The 18,972-nt window shown below is 43.0% G+C and overlaps 1 protein-coding gene and 1 non-coding gene across 7 annotated transcripts in view; both read left to right on the forward strand.

The window, feature by feature from the left end:
• The window catches only part of CHCHD6 (coiled-coil-helix-coiled-coil-helix domain containing 6), a 471,528-nt gene that overhangs the window by 405,704 nt on the left and 46,852 nt on the right, over window positions 1-18,972 (forward strand). The window contains exon 10 of one of the 6 annotated variants that reach the window (XM_077451739.1): window positions 7,603-7,747. The exons of the other annotated variants lie outside the window; for them this stretch is intronic. Within the exon in view, the coding sequence (XP_077307865.1) occupies window positions 7,603-7,629 (27 nt within the window). The 3' untranslated portion in view covers window positions 7,630-7,747. Of the gene's footprint in view, window positions 1-7,602; window positions 7,748-18,972 lie in introns of those variants that run through there. 6 annotated transcript variants of the gene reach the window in all.
• On the forward strand, window positions 16,468-16,577 carry LOC143928610 (U6 spliceosomal RNA). The gene has a single exon (XR_013262449.1). It is a non-coding gene; the product is annotated as a U6 spliceosomal RNA (small nuclear RNA).

Genomic DNA, 18,972 nt, shown 5'->3' on the forward strand with positions numbered 1-18,972 from the left:
TGAGTGACCTCTGTAGCTGCAGGCACTGTGCAGAAGTTCATCTTCAGACATTACAACAAAGATTTGTAGTCCGTTCCAGTCCATTTTTGAACTGCTTACAGCATCTGCTGTCAGAGGAAGCAAGGGGAGATGAGATGTGATTTTTAGTGCCTCTTTCGTAAATGTATTGGCTGAATTGCTCTACACTGCCTACAGCTACACAGGTCGATGAGAGATTGTTTTTTTTTTTTACTGCTTGTTTTACCCCTTCAGTATAAAGCAACAGGTTTACTTAAATCTCCACTATGTTCCTTGAATATATTAGCATGTTCCTCATTTCCCAGCAGCTCCATTCACCATCAGCAGCTAAAGAACGAATCCAATACTTTTAGGTATGGAGGAGCATGTAATTCGCTCCATATGCCAGTGTTGGGCCAATCATCGCTGTCATACAGGGAGTCCATAACTCTGTGTGAGCTATGACTCCAACAGCTTACACAAGGCTTTCTTTACTCCCGGTGGTTAAACAGAAAGTCAGGGAAACAAAGCAAGGTAAGTGTTTGCTACTGGGAATGGGGTAACAGAGTCATCCTAATTCTTTACCCTGCATTAAAAAAAAGCATAGGTTCATAGGTTCACCTTAAAGTGGTTGTGAAGGCAGGACATTTTTTACCCTAATGCATTCTCTGCATTAAGGTAAAAAACGTTCAAGCAGTTGTATCTCCTCCTCACCCCCCCCCCCTCCTCCCCAAATACATACTTGTGTCCTATTTCGATCCAGTGCTGTGCCCGTCAGCAGCTCCTCTCTCTCTTCCCTCACAGAACAAAGAGGCAGCACAGCAGGAGCTATTGGCTCCTGCTGCTGTCAATCAAATCCCATGAAGATTGACAGCCATGCTGTGTGTGTCTATGTTGGATAGAACGTGAAAACAAGGCTAAGCAACTCAACTATGCACAGAAACATAGGAACTGGGGTGCAGAAAAATGTCAGCAGGTACTCTGCACTGATGAGTTAAAGAGGGATTCCACCAAAAAAAAAAATATTAAAAGCCAGCAGCTATAAATACTACAGCTGCTGACTTTTAATAAATGGACACTCACCTGTCCCGGGTTCCAGCGATGCCGGCAGCCGAGGCCGATCGATCACTCGGCTCTCGGCTGCTGTCGCCACCATTCTAGGTGAGGGAATCAGGAAGTGAAGCGAATCGGCTTCACTTCCCGGTTCCCTACTGCGCATGCGCGAGCCGCGCCGCGCAATAGGAAATCTCCGCTCTGTCACTGGGACCCGTGTGTGTCCCAGCAGACAGCGCGGCAGGGCAGGAAATGGCGTAGACTCCCACGGGAGTCTATGCCCGGAAGTGGGTGAAAATACCTGTCTTTGACAGGTATCTCCACCCCCCTCCCCCCTGAAAGGTGTCAATTGTGACACCGGAGGGGGGGAGGGATCCGATCAGCGGAGGTTCCACTTTAGGGTGGAATCCCGCTTTAACATTTGAAATATTTGGCTGTAGCAGGAGGCAGTTTGTCGATGAAGGGCTGGAGACCGATCCAATAATAAGTGTCTGCAGGCAACAGTGAAGCATGATGGAAGTTCCTTGCAAGTTTGGGGCTGCATTTGTGCAAATGGAGTTGGAGATTAGGTCAGGATCAATGGTGTCCTCAATGCTGAGAAATACAAGCAGATACTTATTCATCGTGCCATACCATCAGGGAGAGATGTGATTGGCCCACAGTTTGTTCTGCACCAGGACAACAACCCCAAGCATACAGCCAATGTCATTAAGAACTATCTTCAGTGTAAAGAATAACAAGGAGTCCTGGAATGGATGGTTTGGCTCCCACAGAGCCCTAATCTCAACCTCATGGAGTCTGTCTGGGACTACATGGCGAGACAGAAGGATTTGAGGCAGCCAACATCCACAGAAGATCTGTGCTTAGTTCTCCAAGATGCTTGGAGAAACCTAACTGCAGACTCCCTTCAAAAACTGTGTGTAAATTTACCTGGAAGAATTGATGCTGTATTGAAGGCAAAGAGTGGCCACCCCAAATATTGATTTGATTTGGATTTCCCTTCTGCTCATTTACTTTCCATTTTGTTACTTGATAAAAATAAATAAACTTTTTTCACACCTGCCTATAACTTTTGCACAGAACTGTGTGTGTGTGTGTGTGTGTATATATATATATATATATATATATATATATATATAAATTCTTTTTTATTGCCTAGAGCCCTTGTATGATCTCACTCGTTGGCATGGCTATAGCAAGTATTATCAATAGATTTATTGTTGTCCCCTTAAGGTGATGATGTCATTGACAGTATTCAGAATTAATTGCTAAGTTTCTGTAAAAACTCAAGTAACTTTATAGATCTAAGGAGTTAATCACGTTTGAAAGTCAAGTAGCTGTACTTTAAGATCTTCAGTGTTTGAAGTGCGGGGGCGGCTGTTCATTCTGCCTATACATTCTTTCATCTAGAGAATTATAGTTGTATATGAATTATATTTTAAAGTGACCTGTCACCCCACTGAAGGCAGCCATTTTGTATTGTTGACCTGTGACGCCTGCTAGTTAATTGGGAAATGAACAGGCTGTATTGTATATAAAAATAAACACAAAAGGCTGCTTTTTTTTTTTTTTTTTTACTGTTCGGTATATAGCATATTCTAAAGTGTTTTGTAGTGTTCATTCAAAGTGAAGATTTGCTGTTTTATAGGAAACATCTAGATAGGTCACTTGTGCTGAAGTAGTACTTTTAAAAGTCTACCTTTTTATCTTGATGTTTTTCCTATAAAAATAAGGAGTGCACCACCTGTGACTTGAGTCTTAAAGATGTATATTTGCCGCTAAGACACTGCTGCCTCTGACTGCAAGTCTCACCAGATTTGGAGTGAGATCTGGTGATGCTCACTACTGTGTTGCTCACTGTTCTCCTTGCTGGAGAGGAATCTGTAGCCGAGGACTTGCAAGGATCTCCTGCTTCTTCTTGAATATCTCTACAACAGTCACAGGATTACCAGTCATCGGGGAGGCAGCTCTGACATTAAGGAAGCAAAGCCCTGCTCCTTTACCAACCTGGCTGCCTTCTTGCAGAGACACGGTACAGAACAAGTCTGTAATGGGGACAAAAAGATCAGCTGCAAGGAGACCACAGGCAAAATTGGTCCCTTGTCCTCTGCTTGTCATCATTTTTGATCACAGGTTCCACAGTACAGGTCCTCTTTAAATCAGTAGCTGCTGCAGTGTACCCCCTTATGTAGTGGTCTCCAAACTGCAACCCGCTGATTTAAGGCACGATTCCTTCCAACTACACCAATAATGCGGCACCATTCCTTCCACTGACACCAGTGATGGGGCTTAATTCCTCCCAATGGCACCAATGATGGGGCACTATTTCTCCCACTGATTCCAATAATGGGGCTTTATGCCTTCCACTGAAACCAATAATGGGGCACTATTCCTCCTACTGTAACCAATGATCGGACACTATTCCTCTCACTGATACCAATGATGGGGCACTATTGCTTACGCCGATACCAATGATGGGGGCACTAGTGGCACAATTCTTCCCAATGACTTCAATGATAGGGCATAATTCCTCCCAATGATGCCACGGATGGGTCACTATTCCTCCCACTGACACCAACAATAGGGCACTATTCCTCCCCAGTGACACCAACAATGGGGCACTATTACCCCAATTAATAACAATGATGAGGCACTATTCCTTCACCTATTGACCACATTTTTTACTCCCACTGGTCACAGTCTGGTCCCCCTCAACTTAAAAGGACATTAAATTGGCCCTTTGTTTAGAACGTTTGAATGCCCCTTTTCTAGTGTAATGCCACTCCCACCCATCACCCCCCCTCTACCACACACACACACACACACACACACACACAATGATGCAAGTTACAGTGGACACAGTTTTGAGTGTAGGCCAAATAAACCTATTGGTATGTTTTTGGGTTGAAGAAGGAAACCAGGGGGTCTGGATGAGAGTAACCTTGTAGATAATTCCCTTGGTGGTAACTAAACTAAACATTCTGCCACTGCAACTTGTTACTTTGCCACCATGTTGCCCACAGTGGCTTCTCATGTCAGATATCTGAATTTCTGTTCAGTTGGTCCTCCGAGAGCAACTGTACCTGGGCTTTTCTTCAGGTCAGAACTCCTCCCACCCCCATAATAGTCAACAAAAATGCAAAAACAGTTTGATGCAAATTAGGAGGTCAGAAGCATCTTTGAAAGAGCTCTGTGTAATATCGTAAGCATCTCAAACTGACATGAAATGCAATTAGAATGCACACTTCATTTGCCCATTTAAACAACTCCTTACATTTGTCCTTGTTAAGGTTTTTGTTCGCTCTATTGCATTATACAACTTTTTTGTTTTAGATATTAGTTGTTTGTGTATATGCACTGTACTGTTTCCTTTTCTTGAATTACCGTGAGAGAGCTCTTAAAACTCTTTCTAATTGCTCTTGCAGAGATCTTGAACCTAGAGTCTTTATCGCTGGTAGAGAAACTTTAGCAAGTTTACTTTCAGAAAGTTTGGACAGGCTGCACTGTGAAGTGCTGCTATAAAAGACGTGACTTTGAAAGTGGAGAGACAGGGAATGGAAAGTGAGTCTGAAATGTGTCAAAGTAAGTAAAGTTGAGCAACACTCGGCTGGCTTTGTTGGGCATTTAAACTTTTCCTGGCTTGACAGGTGTAATCTGGATCCTCTTTCCATCCTTGCTGAGCCGGCCTTTCTTACCGTTGTTCTTTTTTTAGTTACACTTTACAATGCAGCCCAGAATTCCGCTTTCCTCTTCATCTCTTGCTTGAATGGCTTCCGTTGACATCCGCTGTGTGATCACGCTGGAGCTCTTGATGTTCCAAACAGCCAAACCGACAATGATGGCAGAACTTTCAAAGTGTCTCCCGTCTCAGCCTTATAAAAATCCCTTCCTTTCTTCCCCCCTTCCCCTTTCTTGCGTTTAAAGAAGTTCCAGGGACGATTTATACTCCCGCAAATTGAGCGTGAAATGCCGACCCACAAAAACCCATCAATCCAAAAGCGTCTTCTCCATCTTCCTTCTTTAATTAGGGACGCCCTGCTGAAAAATGTCCCCATCTCCCGCTGAAGTATATCGCATTCTCCAATCCCTGGCATAAATCTGCAGGAATCACGGTGCCAAAGTCACGTCAGTGTTTTGTCAGCTTTATGACAAATGGTCCCGAAGGCATCGTCATATCCATTATAGCACCGCAGAGAGCTGGGCAGTTGTAGGAAATTTGAGCAGATGTGTCTTTATCAGCGTTCAGCAAGCTCCAGTTCATAAAATAGCAGCCTTTGCAGACTCAGAGGACCGCAGTTTGATCTCCCAGCCTGAGATACAAGAGTGTTTGCGTAATATTCTGGCCCCATAAATTGTCAGCCTTCCTCTCGAAGAGGTTTAAGGTGGACCTGAACTCAAAAAGTGAAGATTTGCTATCCTACAGGGAACATCTAGAAATGTTAATTGTACTACTCTAAAAAATAGCAGTGTGCTTCCTGTATCTAGTCACTTCTGTACCTTAAGCCACATAGCTATATATCAGCCGTATAAGATCATGTAAGGCATTGCTACCTTTGACTGCTAGTCTCAGGAGATTTGGAGTGAGATTTGGTGATGTCATTGCTGTGCTGCTCACTTTTCTCACTTTTCTCCCTGCTGGAGAGGAAGCTGTATCTATGGACCCACAGAGCTAGGATCTAGGATCCCCTTGCATCTACTTCAGTTATACTACCTGTACATATTGAAAATAAATTATATATATATATATATATATATATATATACATATATATATATATATATATATATATATATATCCCACCTAACTGTCCCCGAGCCACCCCCATCAAATCATTCTCTGCAGCTATTACCTTTTGTATCACCACCCCCTCCCTTTATAATGTAAGCTCGATGAGCAGGGTCCTCCTGTACCTTTTTATTGTATTGTACTGTAATTGTGTTGTCCCCCCTATACATTGTAAAGCGCTGCGTAAACTGTTGGCGCTATATAAATCGTTAATAATAATAATAATATATAGATAGATAGATAGATAGTCGCAGTGGGACTCTGCGCTACTTGGGAGACAGAGCCGGTGCTAGTCTATTTTGCACCCTAGGCAAGACCAGCTATGTGCGCATTATCCACAATTTGCATATGATAGGAGATCCTCAGAGCATGGGAGAAGGAAGGAGCCGGGGGACATTGATCTACCCACTGACCCAACAACTGTTGGATCTAGGTTGTGACAAGCTCCCAGCGCCTCCTCTTCCTACACAGGACTGCAAGGCCTAAAAGGACTACTACTGTCACACATCAAGATAGGGAAACCAGCGACCGTGGCTGCGCCATAGGTATCTGCCTAGTTCACCTAGTTATAAGGCCAACCTGCCACACCAGATTTTTTGGAGAAGCTAGTACACTGATTGTTCAGGTGTAGGCTGGCTTCATAACAGACTTAGTGTTAGAGCTCAGGGCCCGACCCTCTTGAGGGAGGTCAAAGTGTGTGAAGAGAGCCATGTGAGATGCTGTTGTGCATCAAGTACAGGTTGGAACAGAGGAAGTCCCAAGTCTGAGAGGACGTCCTTGGGAGATGGAAGCAGACAGGAGGTCTGTGCATGGGAGTCTGGAGGACTCCAATTTGCTCCAGGAGTCAGAGAGGCTGCTTTGGGGCAGCCAGAGCTTGCATGTCTGCAGTAGGCATATTTAGTCTGTGACAGAGCAGCAAGGAGCTGATCGTGAGTAAGCTATGAGAGAGCTTGACTTTAAGGAACTATTTATATTGGTCTGAGGAGCAGACCTAAGGTCCAGGCTTGAGGCCAAAAGCCGCTGTGTGAAAAGAAGGCAAGCTCAGGAGGCTGAAGTATTCTGATTGTGCAAGTTACAGTAATGGTGGAACCCCTTACGTGGGCTACTGATGGCTCTTTTTTTTCCATTCTTTTAAATAAAATTGGGCTACCACGCCCTTAAAAAACAATGTTTTGGACTTGGGCTACTCATTGAAAAGCAGCTACTGGTTGAGACTAATCACCCCAATCTCACTATATATACACAACATTTCACAATGGCAAGTTTGACTTTAAGTGCTGATTATTTTTTATATATATATATATATATATATATATATATATATATATATATATATATATATATATATATATATATATATATATATATATATATACACACACACACAGGTTTACATACCCTAGCAGAATTTATGATCTCTTGGCGATTTTTCGAATATAAATGATAACACAAAAACATTTCTTTCACTCATGGTTAGTGTTTGACTGAATCCATTTATTATCAATCAACCGTGTTTACTCTTTTTAAATCATAATTGCAACAGAAACTACCCAAATTACCCTGATCAAAAGTTTACATACCCTGGTGATTTTGGCCTGATAACATGCACACAAGTTGACACAAAGGGGTTTGAATGGCTATTAAAGGTAACCATCCTCACCTGTGATCTGTTTTCTTGTAATTTGTGTGTGTGTGTGTGTGTGTGTGTGTATATAAAAGGTCAATGCATTTCTGGACTTCTGACATACCCTTGCATCTTTCATCCAGTGCTGCACTGACGTTTCTGGATTCTGACTCATGGGAAAAAAAGCAAAAGAATTGTCAAAGGATCTGCAGGAAAAGGTAGTTGAACTGTATAAAACGGGAACGGGATATAAAAAGATATCCAAGGAATTGAGAATGCCAATCAGCAGTGTTCAAACTCTAATCAAGAAGTGGATAATGAGGGGTTCTGTTGAAACCAAACCACAGTCAGGTAGACCATTTAAAATTTCAGCCACAACTGCCAGGAATATTGTTTGGGATGCAAAGGAAAACCCACAAATAAATTCAGGTGAAATGCAGGACTCTTTGAAAACATGTGGTGTGGCTATTTCAAGATGCACAATAAGGAGGCACTTGAAGAAAGATGGGCTGCATGGTCGAGTTACCAGAAGAAAGCCATTACTAAGCAAATGCCACAAAGTATCCACTTACAATATGCCAAAAAGCACAGAGACATGCTTTAAACCTTCTGGCACAAAGTCATTTGGTGTGATGAGACCAAAATGTTGCTTTTTGGCTACAGCTATAAAAGCTACATTTGGAGAGGAGTCAACAAGATCTATGATGAAAGGTACGGAGGTGGATCGCTGATGTTTTGGGGATGTGTGAGCTACAAAGGCACAGGAAATTTGGTCAAAATTGTTGGCAAGATAAATGCAGTATGTTATCAAAAAATACTGGAGGAACATTTGCATTCATCAGCCAGAAAGCTGCGCGAAGTACTTGAACATTCCAACATGACCATTTATCCAAAACACAAGGCCAAGTCAACTTGTCATTGGCTACAGCAGAATAAATTGAAGGTTTTGGAGTGGCCGCCTCAGTCTTCTGACCTTAAAGGGGTTGTAAAGGTAAATTTTTTTTTTTTTAAATAACAAACATGTTATTACCTCCACTGTGCAGCTCATTTTGCACAGAGTGGCCCCGAACCTGGTCTTCTGGGGTCCCTGGGCGGCTGTCTTGGCTCCTCCCTGCAAGAACTAAGCACCTTCATGCAAGCTCTCTCACATGGTGGTTAGTTCTTGCAGGCGCGCTCCCGTAATACAGACGGCAGGTATAGCCACTCACTGTATCACTTGGCCCCGCCCCACGGCTCGCCGCTTCATTGGATGTGATTGACAGCAGCGTGAGCCAATGGCTGCTCTGCTTTCAATCCATCCACTCTAGCCATTCAGCTGGCCAGGCTGAGCGGCGAACAGAGGAGATCGGGGGCGAGCACAGCAGGTGAACGGTCTCGGGTAAATAAAACGGGGGGGCTGGGGGGGGGCCGATATTGTCGGATGTTTTTTCACCTTAATGCATAGGATGCATTAAGGTGAAAAAACGCAAACCTTTACAACCCCTTTAATATCATTGAGCCACTCTGGGGAGATCTCAAACGTGCAGTTCATGCAAGACAGCCCAAGAATTTACAGGAACTGGAAGCTTTTTGCCAAGAGGAATGGGAAGCTTTACCATCTGAGAAGATAAAGAGCCTCGTCCACAAATACCACAAAAGACTTCAAGCTGTCATCAATGTTAAAGGGGGAAAAACACGCTATTAAGAACTGGGGTGTATAAACTTTGATCAGGATCATTTGGGTAGTTTATGTTGCCATTATGATTTAAAAAGAGTAAACACAGTTGATTGATAATAAATGGCTTCAACCAAACACTAATCATTAGTTATCATTTGTGTTATTCATATTCCCTGAAAAATGGGCAAGAAATCATAAATTCTGCCAGGGTATGTAAACTTATGAGCACAACTGTGTGTGTATGTGTATATATATATATATATATATATATATATATATATATATATATATATATATATATATATATACATATAATATATTCAGCACTTAAAGTCAAACTTGCAATTGTAAAATGTTGTAAGAGATGACTCGTAACTCAACCTTGATTTCAACCAGTGATTGTAAGCAAAGTAAGACTACATGATCATTTAAGACTAAATACTTAAATTCCTACATATGATATTAAACCCCAGCAGTGTTCTATCGTATGTTCCCTCAGGCATCCAATATCTGCTGGCACTGTTGAGACTCTGAGGGTAACCTACTTCATATTTTTTGGGAATGCCCAAAGTTGACCGATTTTTGGGACACGGTTGAACTAACGGTTCAAGTTCTAACGGGTGTGTCTCTTGGGAGGAATCCGATGCTATATCTGCTCCATGATACACCTTTATCTAACAAAGGGTACAAAAATTCCCTGTTAAAACATCTCCTAATGGCTGCAAAAGCTTGTATCTCAGAATCGTGGAAATTCAGGAAAGTGGCAGACTTTACTATGTCAATGAAGGAACAGAGTGATAAATATTGAAAGATTTGGACCCCTTACTTTTTCTATAAAGGCCAGTCTCCTCTAACTTCACAAGGTAATTTCTTGCCCCTAGATCTTTATTCTGTTGTCTGGGACCTTTGTGGGTGACCAGGCGAGGAGGGGGGGATCAAATCCCCTATGTCCAGGTACTTTTCCCTTCATTTGACTTGTGATTCCCTTTATGTTACTCCTTCCATCCCCTTTCACCCTCCGCCTTTGTGCTTAAGACAATTGTTTAAGTGCTTAAGATAATTTGGGTACAGCATTTTCCGAAATGTTAGGCAGTATACTACACAGTATGGTTGCACATCTTGATGTACAGATGCAATATGTTCACACCCCTCAGCCTCTTGAACTATGTTGTATACCACTGTCTGTACACATTCCTGATTCTGTAACTGGTGATGTGGCAATGTTGTTTCCCTTAGATAAATAAAGAATTAAAAAAATTAATAAAATCCTTCATATTCTTAAGGTTTTCTACAAATGTACTGTATGTGTTGGTAAATTTATGACCAATACTCCCCAACGCCACCTCCCTCGCTGAGCAGCAAGTAATAAGGCAACTTCTGTACATGCATGACAGAGTTGCACCATCCTGGCACAAGATGCTGGTAGTGTATACCAGTGTTTCTCAACCTTTTTTTCAGTCAAGGCACCCTTTAAAATGTTGTACAATCTCTAGGCATCTTATAAAATGATGGACAGTCTCAAGGCACCCCATAGTTTCACATAATATGGCAGCATCGACCCATGTAGGACACCCAACCTTAGAGGGGCTTTATTCTTCCAAAGCAAATACAGTACACTTTTGCACACTAGTACCAACTAGTATTCCAGTGTTTCTTCTCTCTCTCTCCATCACTCAGCTAATGTCACCCCAGTGTTGATGGAGAGTTGCAGGGGAGTCTCAAATAAAGATGCTGTGCAGGCAATCGACACCCTTCTTATCAACACTGGTTGTTAGGACGCTGGTGGCTGGAGGGTTGAAAAGGTACACAGTAAAAACCTGTGGCTTTGTGTAACTAAAAGTCAGGCTTTGACCCACCTGCTGGCTTGTATGCATTTTTGGCATTTTGCCAAGGCACCCCTGAAGAAACCTCAAGGCACCCTGGTTGAAAAGGGCTGGTGTATACTACAGTGCACTGCACAATGTGCAGAAAGCAATTCTAGGCGAAAAAATGGTGGTAAAAAGGAAAGGAGTTTATCGGTAGAAGAAACCTGCAAACATAAACCATTGCACTTGAATCCTAACCCATCAGAAATCTGTAAACAATCCCATGCGGCGGATTGACTGGATCAGGCCCATCACAATCAGCTGCATTTCCAGCGCTATACACAGAGCATCTTTAAAATGGTAGTAAACCACCACCTACATAAAAAAAAAAATGTGACGGGTTTAAGTCATAATGTACTAATATGCAGCGCATACTAGCACATTATGACAGACTTACCTGCACACAGAGCTCCCAGTGCTTCAATCTTCACCCGGTCTTCCTTCTGGGTTCGCAGGCTCCCGCTGTATGAATGGCCCAGCCCCAGCACAGAACCCTGACGGTATGGCACGGGTATGCTCCCTCTTTAGAATGCATGCGCTGGTGACGTCACCGGCTGCATCCTGTGTGAGTATCTCTTAAGAGATATTCACTGTACCTACAGGTAAGCTGCCTTATAGGCTTTCCTGTAGGTACAAATTAAAAAGCAGACTTTTCTTCCACTCTAAGGCCCCTTTCACACACTGGTTTCCATTTTGACGGACTCTGCTTGCTCGGCAGGGGTCGATCCGTTGATACCCGATGAGCCGGCGGATGACAGGTCCATCTCTGCTCACGGTACAGGGACGGACTTGCCAGTGCCCCTCTCTCTATGGTGTGTCGGATGAAAACGGATCAACTTGTCCGTTTTCATCTGATGTGATCCTCCAGACGGATAGGAAATAGGATTTATATCCGTCTGGGCATGTCACTGCTGACATCTGTTGCTCCATAGAAGTACATGGAACGTTTGGGTCCACCTGAAAAACTGACAGGCGGACCTGAACGGTCCGCATGTGTGAAAGAGCCCTAAGGCTACCATCTCTGCACTGCCAACTTTCTCACTCACAGGAAAACCTGCTTTCTGTAGAGCCCTATTATTTTTTACTACCTCCTGGATTATTGGGTGCAGGCTGAACAATCAATACAGTCTACAGCAACAGCTAGCAGCTTGCCATGTGGGGATTTGCACCTTTTTAGCATCTCCTTATTACCTTGGAAATCTTAATTAAACTGACTGCTCATACGAGGGGGGGGGGGGGGGGGCACCAAATAATGAGTGTGAAGTTTTCCATCTTGGTACATAACAACGATGGATTACACTGGACTGTTTGCAGAGCGGGCAGCCAAATTAATGTTTACACAGCACCCTGCTTGTTTTCTGAGCTAGAAACTGTACATCTCATTTGCCTATAAGACTGAATAAATCTTGCCTATGACTTGCTGAGTTTTTTTTCTGCTGTGTTTAGATATCTCCATTCCAGTATGTTAGTCGCCTTTAAAGCATTACATTGATATTCTATCTGGATGACTTGTGTATCAATCACAGATCGCTGGGAGAGATGCTACTGGTGGTTTCCTAAGGGGCGATGCATCATTTTATCAGCGCTCTTGCAAATAAGATCACTGCACTTTAGTATGTAAAGGGTGTAAAATTGCAGAATATTGACAGCAAAAAAAGGCTAAAGCTGGAAACACAGTGCCAATTTTGAATCAATTAATACAACTGAAAATAGCATTTGCATTTGTAATATTTCAACAGAAACTGAGCAGTCTACCACCCATGAGTTTGATAGACCACCATACTTAGTCGGCCAGTAAGTTGACATCAAGTGAAGGATTCCATCGCTCCAAATGGAGTGATGCCCTTTCTTTTAATAAAAAATATAGTAGTAGCTTCAATAGCAAAATATTTTCAGATCGATAGTAAGATCTAATAAATAATATAAAAAGGAGGCAGCCATCCTCAGATGGTGTCCAGTGCCTCTGCAAAGAAGTTTGTAAAAGTGTGGGGGGAAGGCGGCAACTTAATAAATCCTACTGGTTTCAGTGTATTCTATGTAAGGTAAAAACTTATAGGTTCATGGGGTGGAGTTACCCTTTAAAGATAATAACATCCTGGGGTGCTCTGATGCCACTCTGCGGGCTCCGGTATTGATCCCTCGGCCGTTGAGTTGTTGGTTCCAGTCACAGGCTTCTGTGCAATGTCCACCAAACAGGAAGCTGCATGCTGACCAGTCTGGAATGCAGAATCGGAAGTAACGTCATCAAGGCAGGGTGGGCATCCAGGCTGAGGATTTGCAATGCTTGAAGGTACAGGCTACATGCTCGGAGCTCACACATTCTTCTACTGGCCTATTGCTCTTGGGAGTAGAGCAGCTTAAATACCTAAGCAAGATGTCCGCGGCTGTGGTACTATAACGGCCAGCGGACCAACACTACTAGGAAGTCCTTCTTCTTTTTTTCAAAAAATCTTAAAAACAAATAGTTTTAATGGAAAAATTGATAAAAGATGGGACTTATGAAAAGGTAGAAATAAGATGGGAATAAAGTTAAAATGCACTGTTAAAAACGTCAAGTGATGGAACACACTTGTTGGAGATAAATTTAAGAACAAAATATACAAAAAATAATATGTAAAAAAATAATCTAAAAGAATATACTAAAAAATACAAAAAAGGGGGGAAGTAAAAATAAAATTTAAATTAAATAAAAATAAAAACAACTGGAAATGGGAAGAAAGGGGGTTGGGGGAATAATTCTCTTGGGACAAGGAGTTACTTGCTATGCATATTAGATGACACCATCCCCACCTCGTGAGGAACTCGATGTCCAGGAATGGGTACAAAACGATCACAAAAATAACGCTGTAAAACACCAAAAGAAATTTGGGGATTATTAAGAAGGAAGAAACGTCATGAGATGGGACTATAATAAGAAATGTGTCTCTCTTTCTTCATTGAGTCCCCCTGGCGAGAGTGTATTCAACTAATATATCCAGTAGGTCTCCTGCTAACATAAGCGTTTAAAGCGTTCCACAGCAGGAAGACCTCTGGGGATGGCCTCAATGACCCAGACTCTGAGACCCATAGTGGATTTGCGATGTTCTTTGAGAAAATGTAGAAGGAAACTGTTTATGTCCCATCCCTTCTCAATAAAAACACCTGTGTTCGCCAAATCGTTGGTGCAAGGTGCGTATGGTGCTGCCCACATAGAAAAGGCCACAAGGGGAGGTTAGAAATTCTTTAATGTGTATGTTTTACATTTCATGGTATAGTTTTTTTTGACCATGATTAACAAAATTACATGTTGGGCATCATTTTTTCTTACATTGGAACATTCCCACTAATGGAATGGAACTAGTTAACTAGTAAATAAATTGATTGCTTCAATCAATAAATATTATTGAGCAGTCAGATCGAAAAAAAAAAAAAGAGAAAAGAAAAATTACAAGAACACCCCAAATGTAAAACAGAACACAATCTCATTGGCTCCCACTGCTGTCAATCAATTCCAGTAATGCGGGGAGCTGAGTCTCGCTGTCTGTCAATGGACGCAGCAGTGAGACTTAGGAGCGTGCGTGCAGAGGTGCCCCCAGGGAAAGCAGCTTTCGTGGGGACACCTGATGAAGCGGACAGGCCTGGAGCGCCAGCAGGGCACCCTAGAAGAGGAGGATCAGGGCTGCTCTGTGCAAAACGATTGCACAGAGCAGGTAAGTATAGACATGTTAGTTATTTTTATAAAAAAAAAAAATCAAGGGTTTGCAACCCCTTTAAATTTTAATGCAAGAGAAACTTTGAGATTGAAAGATTTTATGATGTAGATCGGGGTCTCCAAACTTACTAAACAATAGACCAGTGTACTGTTCTCTAGAATTTAGGAGGCTGCACTGTGCCCAGCGGGGATGGAAATTTTCCTGGCATCAGTGGGAAAAAATATCGCTACATTTGGTGTTAGGGGAGGAGTAGTGCCCCATTGTTGGTGCCAGTGGGCGTAATGGTGCCCCTTTATAGGTGTCAGTTGGCAGAATAGTGTCTCATTTCAGTGGGAGGAATAGTACTCCAAGGGCTGGATAAAGGCAAGCCAAGGGCTGCCGTTTGGAGACCACTGATGTAGATTTTCAACAAAAAGCAACACAAGTACGTTTTGTGCACAGATAGCTATGCAACATTTTTCTGCTATGACCCTTTTCACTCGGCATCCTGTACAGATGACACAGAGACATTTTTACTAACTTAATCTTCCATCGCAAGTGGAGGCTAAAACTGAAGGCAGACTTGACCTCTAAATGAATCTCATAGCTCATCCCAAGTACAAGAGGTCAGTTAGCTCTGGTTTTATACATAATTGAAAAGTTATCAGCGGTTTTGTTTGTCTGTTTGTTCTTTCTCTGTTTTGTATCTATAAATATAGAATGAATGTCACAGGCGGCTGCATTATCACACAAGCTAAGCGTGAAGGACGTGTGACTTTCCAGCACTACACAGAATAGGTGAATCGTAACACATGAATGCCCACTAATGACAATACGTACCTAAAGGTAATTGTGTCAGTGATTCGAGTGCCGTGTGACATCACGGCATCCATTTTTTTTTTTAAGCCTCCAAAGAACCCTGTTGAAAAGTTTTAAAGTGGTATAGCAGTTGTGATATGGGGGATGTGTAGTTCAGTGGTAAATGTGTTTTTAGTGAAGTCCATGCCAGTCTGAACTGTGTTTATAAGGGCCTGGTAGCCCACTTTTATTAAACAGATTAAAGTAAAAAAGTAAACTCCACAAACTTGCCTATGCGAGGGTTTTGGTTTCACACATCAAAAACAGGCAACAGAAAAAATACCAAGTCGTCTGGCTTTCTGTGCTCACTCAGCCTTGGCTATAGGACCTTGCTCACGGGCCGACTTCTGACCTCTAGGTAGGGGTTCTCCTAACACCCCAGGCAGTCTAATTCCTCTGAGACTCACAGATTCTGCCAGTCCTTTTGACTGTCTCTCTGGTCGACTCTTTCAAGCCTATTACACACAGGCCGAATGTTGGTGTCACCGGCCGGATCAATAGAAACTGGCCAACATTAGGCCTGTGTGTACTGCAGTTGGTCCGACAAAAGCTGGCTTCTGACGAAGGGGCATGTCCAAAAAAGGTCTGCTGATCGGCCCCTGATGGGGGGGGGGGGGTTTCCCCCCTGTCAGAACACCATAGAACAGCAGGGGAGGTTGCTGTACTAACATCAGATTGTACAGAGGCTCCTCCTAAGTAGTCAGTTTTTTTTTCGTTCAGCTCTGCTGGGTTTAACAAAAAAAAACTACTAGTGTGTACTACACTTTAGTTTCCCAGACTTTTAGCTGTCCCAACTCTCTTAGGCCACTGGGCATGGAGTGCTGTCTCTCAAGTTGATCACCACCCGTCTTCAAACGTGAGCGCACCGTCCTTCTGGCTGGAGCCCTGAACTATTCCCAGTCCTTCATTATATAGGCTGTGTGCACCTGGGCTTACACGCTCCTGGCCTTCAACAAGGTCTGGCGGCCTCGGCAGGACATATACCAAAATAGGAACTATACAGACAAGATTAGCATGGCCCTCTGCGCTAGAATGACAAGCAAATTCGTGAAGCGTTGCAACAAGATCTGAACACTGGATTGGAGATTTCTTCCCTCCCAACACGCTTCAAAATCTCCAACAATATCTGGACACAGGATTAGAGATTTCTTCCCTCCCAAGACACCATATAATCTCCAAACTACAGAGCCCAACCCAGGAGTTCCAAAATCCAGAGAAAGCTGTAACAGTTTTCTCTGCTCATAATAGATAGTCCTGTACTCTGCATACATGCAAACCCTGTATCCTTTTTTTCAACCATTTTCATAGTGGTAGGGCCTCCCACTGTTATACAAAAACACACGAATGCACACAAAAACGAATGCACACGTTTTTTGTGCATGTGGCACATTTGCATTAATTTCTGTGGAATTAAAAATGCCCCAAAAATGCTCTAATCTGCCCAATTCGAGCTACAAAAAAAAGCTCCAGAACTTTTTTTAAACTTCAGATGGCTTGGAGTGGAGATGTGAACCATCTCCATAAAGAATAATTGATTTTTTTTTGTCCTCCAGCATTCTGGAGTTTCAAGCTACAAAACGCTGAGGTGTGAATAGGGTCTTAGTTGCACTTTAAGTGAAAAACGTGGACACAAAAGAAGGCTTTCTGGCCAACAACCATTATATGGGTCATTTGCATGAAGCTCTGGGGCATGATTCTTTTTTCTTTATCTACATGTACTATATGTTCAGACAAAAGGTTTCCTTTTCGTTTTGGATAGAGTGAGGATTGGTTTAGAATTTCTTTCCGGTTTTCATAGCTATCAGCTGTTGGAGAGATTTTCAGTTGGAAATTTAAGATTAAACAATGGTTCATCAAACAGGAAGTAAGGGAAAAATGGGATTTTTATATACAGCTTACCTGTAAAATCCTTTTCTTGAGAGTACATCACGGGACACAGGAGCTTCATTACATAGTGGGTTATATAGGCACCTCTGGTGATTGGACACTGGTTGACCCCAATTAAGGAGTATTCCTCCCCTATATAACCCCTCCTATCTGGGAGGCACCTCAGTTTTGTAGCAAAGCAATAAGAAACCACGTAAAACCCAAGAGGGGCGGGAGCCCTGTGTCCCGTGATGTACTCTCAAGAAAAGGATTTTACAGGTAAGCTGTATATAAAAATCCCATTTTCTTGATCATACATCACGGGACACAGGAGCTTCATTACATAGTGGGATGTCCCATAGCAATGCTCAGATTGAGGGGAGGGAGACACAGATCATAAATATAGGCCGCCAGGGACCGGAGGACCTAAACTGCAGCCTGCAGTACACTGCGCCCGAAGGCGATATCCTCTTGCCCTCTGACATCCACCTGATAGAATCTGGTGAATGTGTGGACTGATGACCAAGTCGCAGCCTTACAGATCTGAGCCAGGGAGGCCTGGTGATGCACTGCCCAAGAAGCACTAACAGCCCTAGTAGAGTGCGCTTTCACCCGAAAAGGAGGAATCTTCCCCTTTAAACCATAGGCCTGAGAGATAACTTGCCTGATCCATCTTGAGAGAGTGGATTTTGACGCCGCCTGGCCCTTTCTAGGGCCTTCCGGCAGAATAAATAAACAATCCGTTTTTCTTATCTGAGTAGTTGCTTGAAGATAAATACTGATTGCTCTAACCACATCTAAAGTGTGTAAAGGTTCTTCTTCTGTGGATTGAGGGTCCGGAAAAAAGGATGGTAGGATTACATCCTGATTCAAATGGAAACCCGAAACCACCTTAGGCAGAAAGGACCTGTTGGGACGCATGACCACCCGGTCCTTATGGATAATTAAATACGGCTCCTTACTGGAAAGAGCTGCCAACTCTGATACTCTTCTAGCCGTAGATATGGCTACTAAGAAGACCAGCTTTTTAGTCAGGAGAGCTAAAGAAGCCAGGTGTAAAGGTTCAAATGGTTGCCCCTGTAAGGCCGAGAGAACCAAATTCAGATCCCATGGGCATACCGGAGGTTTAACTGGCGGTTTTGTCCGCATAGCCCCCTGGATAAAAGCCCGTACTAGGGAATGTGATGCAAGCGGTTTTTGAAAAAATACCGACAGGGCCGAAATCTGCACTTTGATAGTGCTTATGGCCAAATTCATTTCCAGGCCTGACTGGAGAAAGGCCAAGATTCTGTTAATGACATACTTTCTAGGATGCCATTTCCTGAGTTCACACCAGGAAACATATGTCCTCCAGATCTTGTAATAAACAAGTCTGGAGGCCGGCTTTTTGGCATTGACCAGAGTAGAAAGGACTGGCCCCGAAAGGCCACGGTCTCTCAGAATGTGGGTCTCAGCAGCCAGACTGTCAAATTCAGACTGCGTAAAGCAGGATGGTAGATTGGACCCTGTGAGAGCAGATCTGGCCGGAGAGGGAGGGTCCATGGCCTGCCTACTGCCAACTTCATGATTTCTGCGTACCATGGTCGCCTGGGCCAA

This window comes from Lithobates pipiens, unplaced genomic scaffold (assembly GCF_037356315.1).
Source record: "Lithobates pipiens isolate NorthernLeopardFrog02 unplaced genomic scaffold, aLitPip1_a1.2 Scaffold_23, whole genome shotgun sequence".
NCBI classification, from domain to species: Eukaryota; Metazoa; Chordata; class Amphibia; order Anura; family Ranidae; genus Lithobates; species Lithobates pipiens.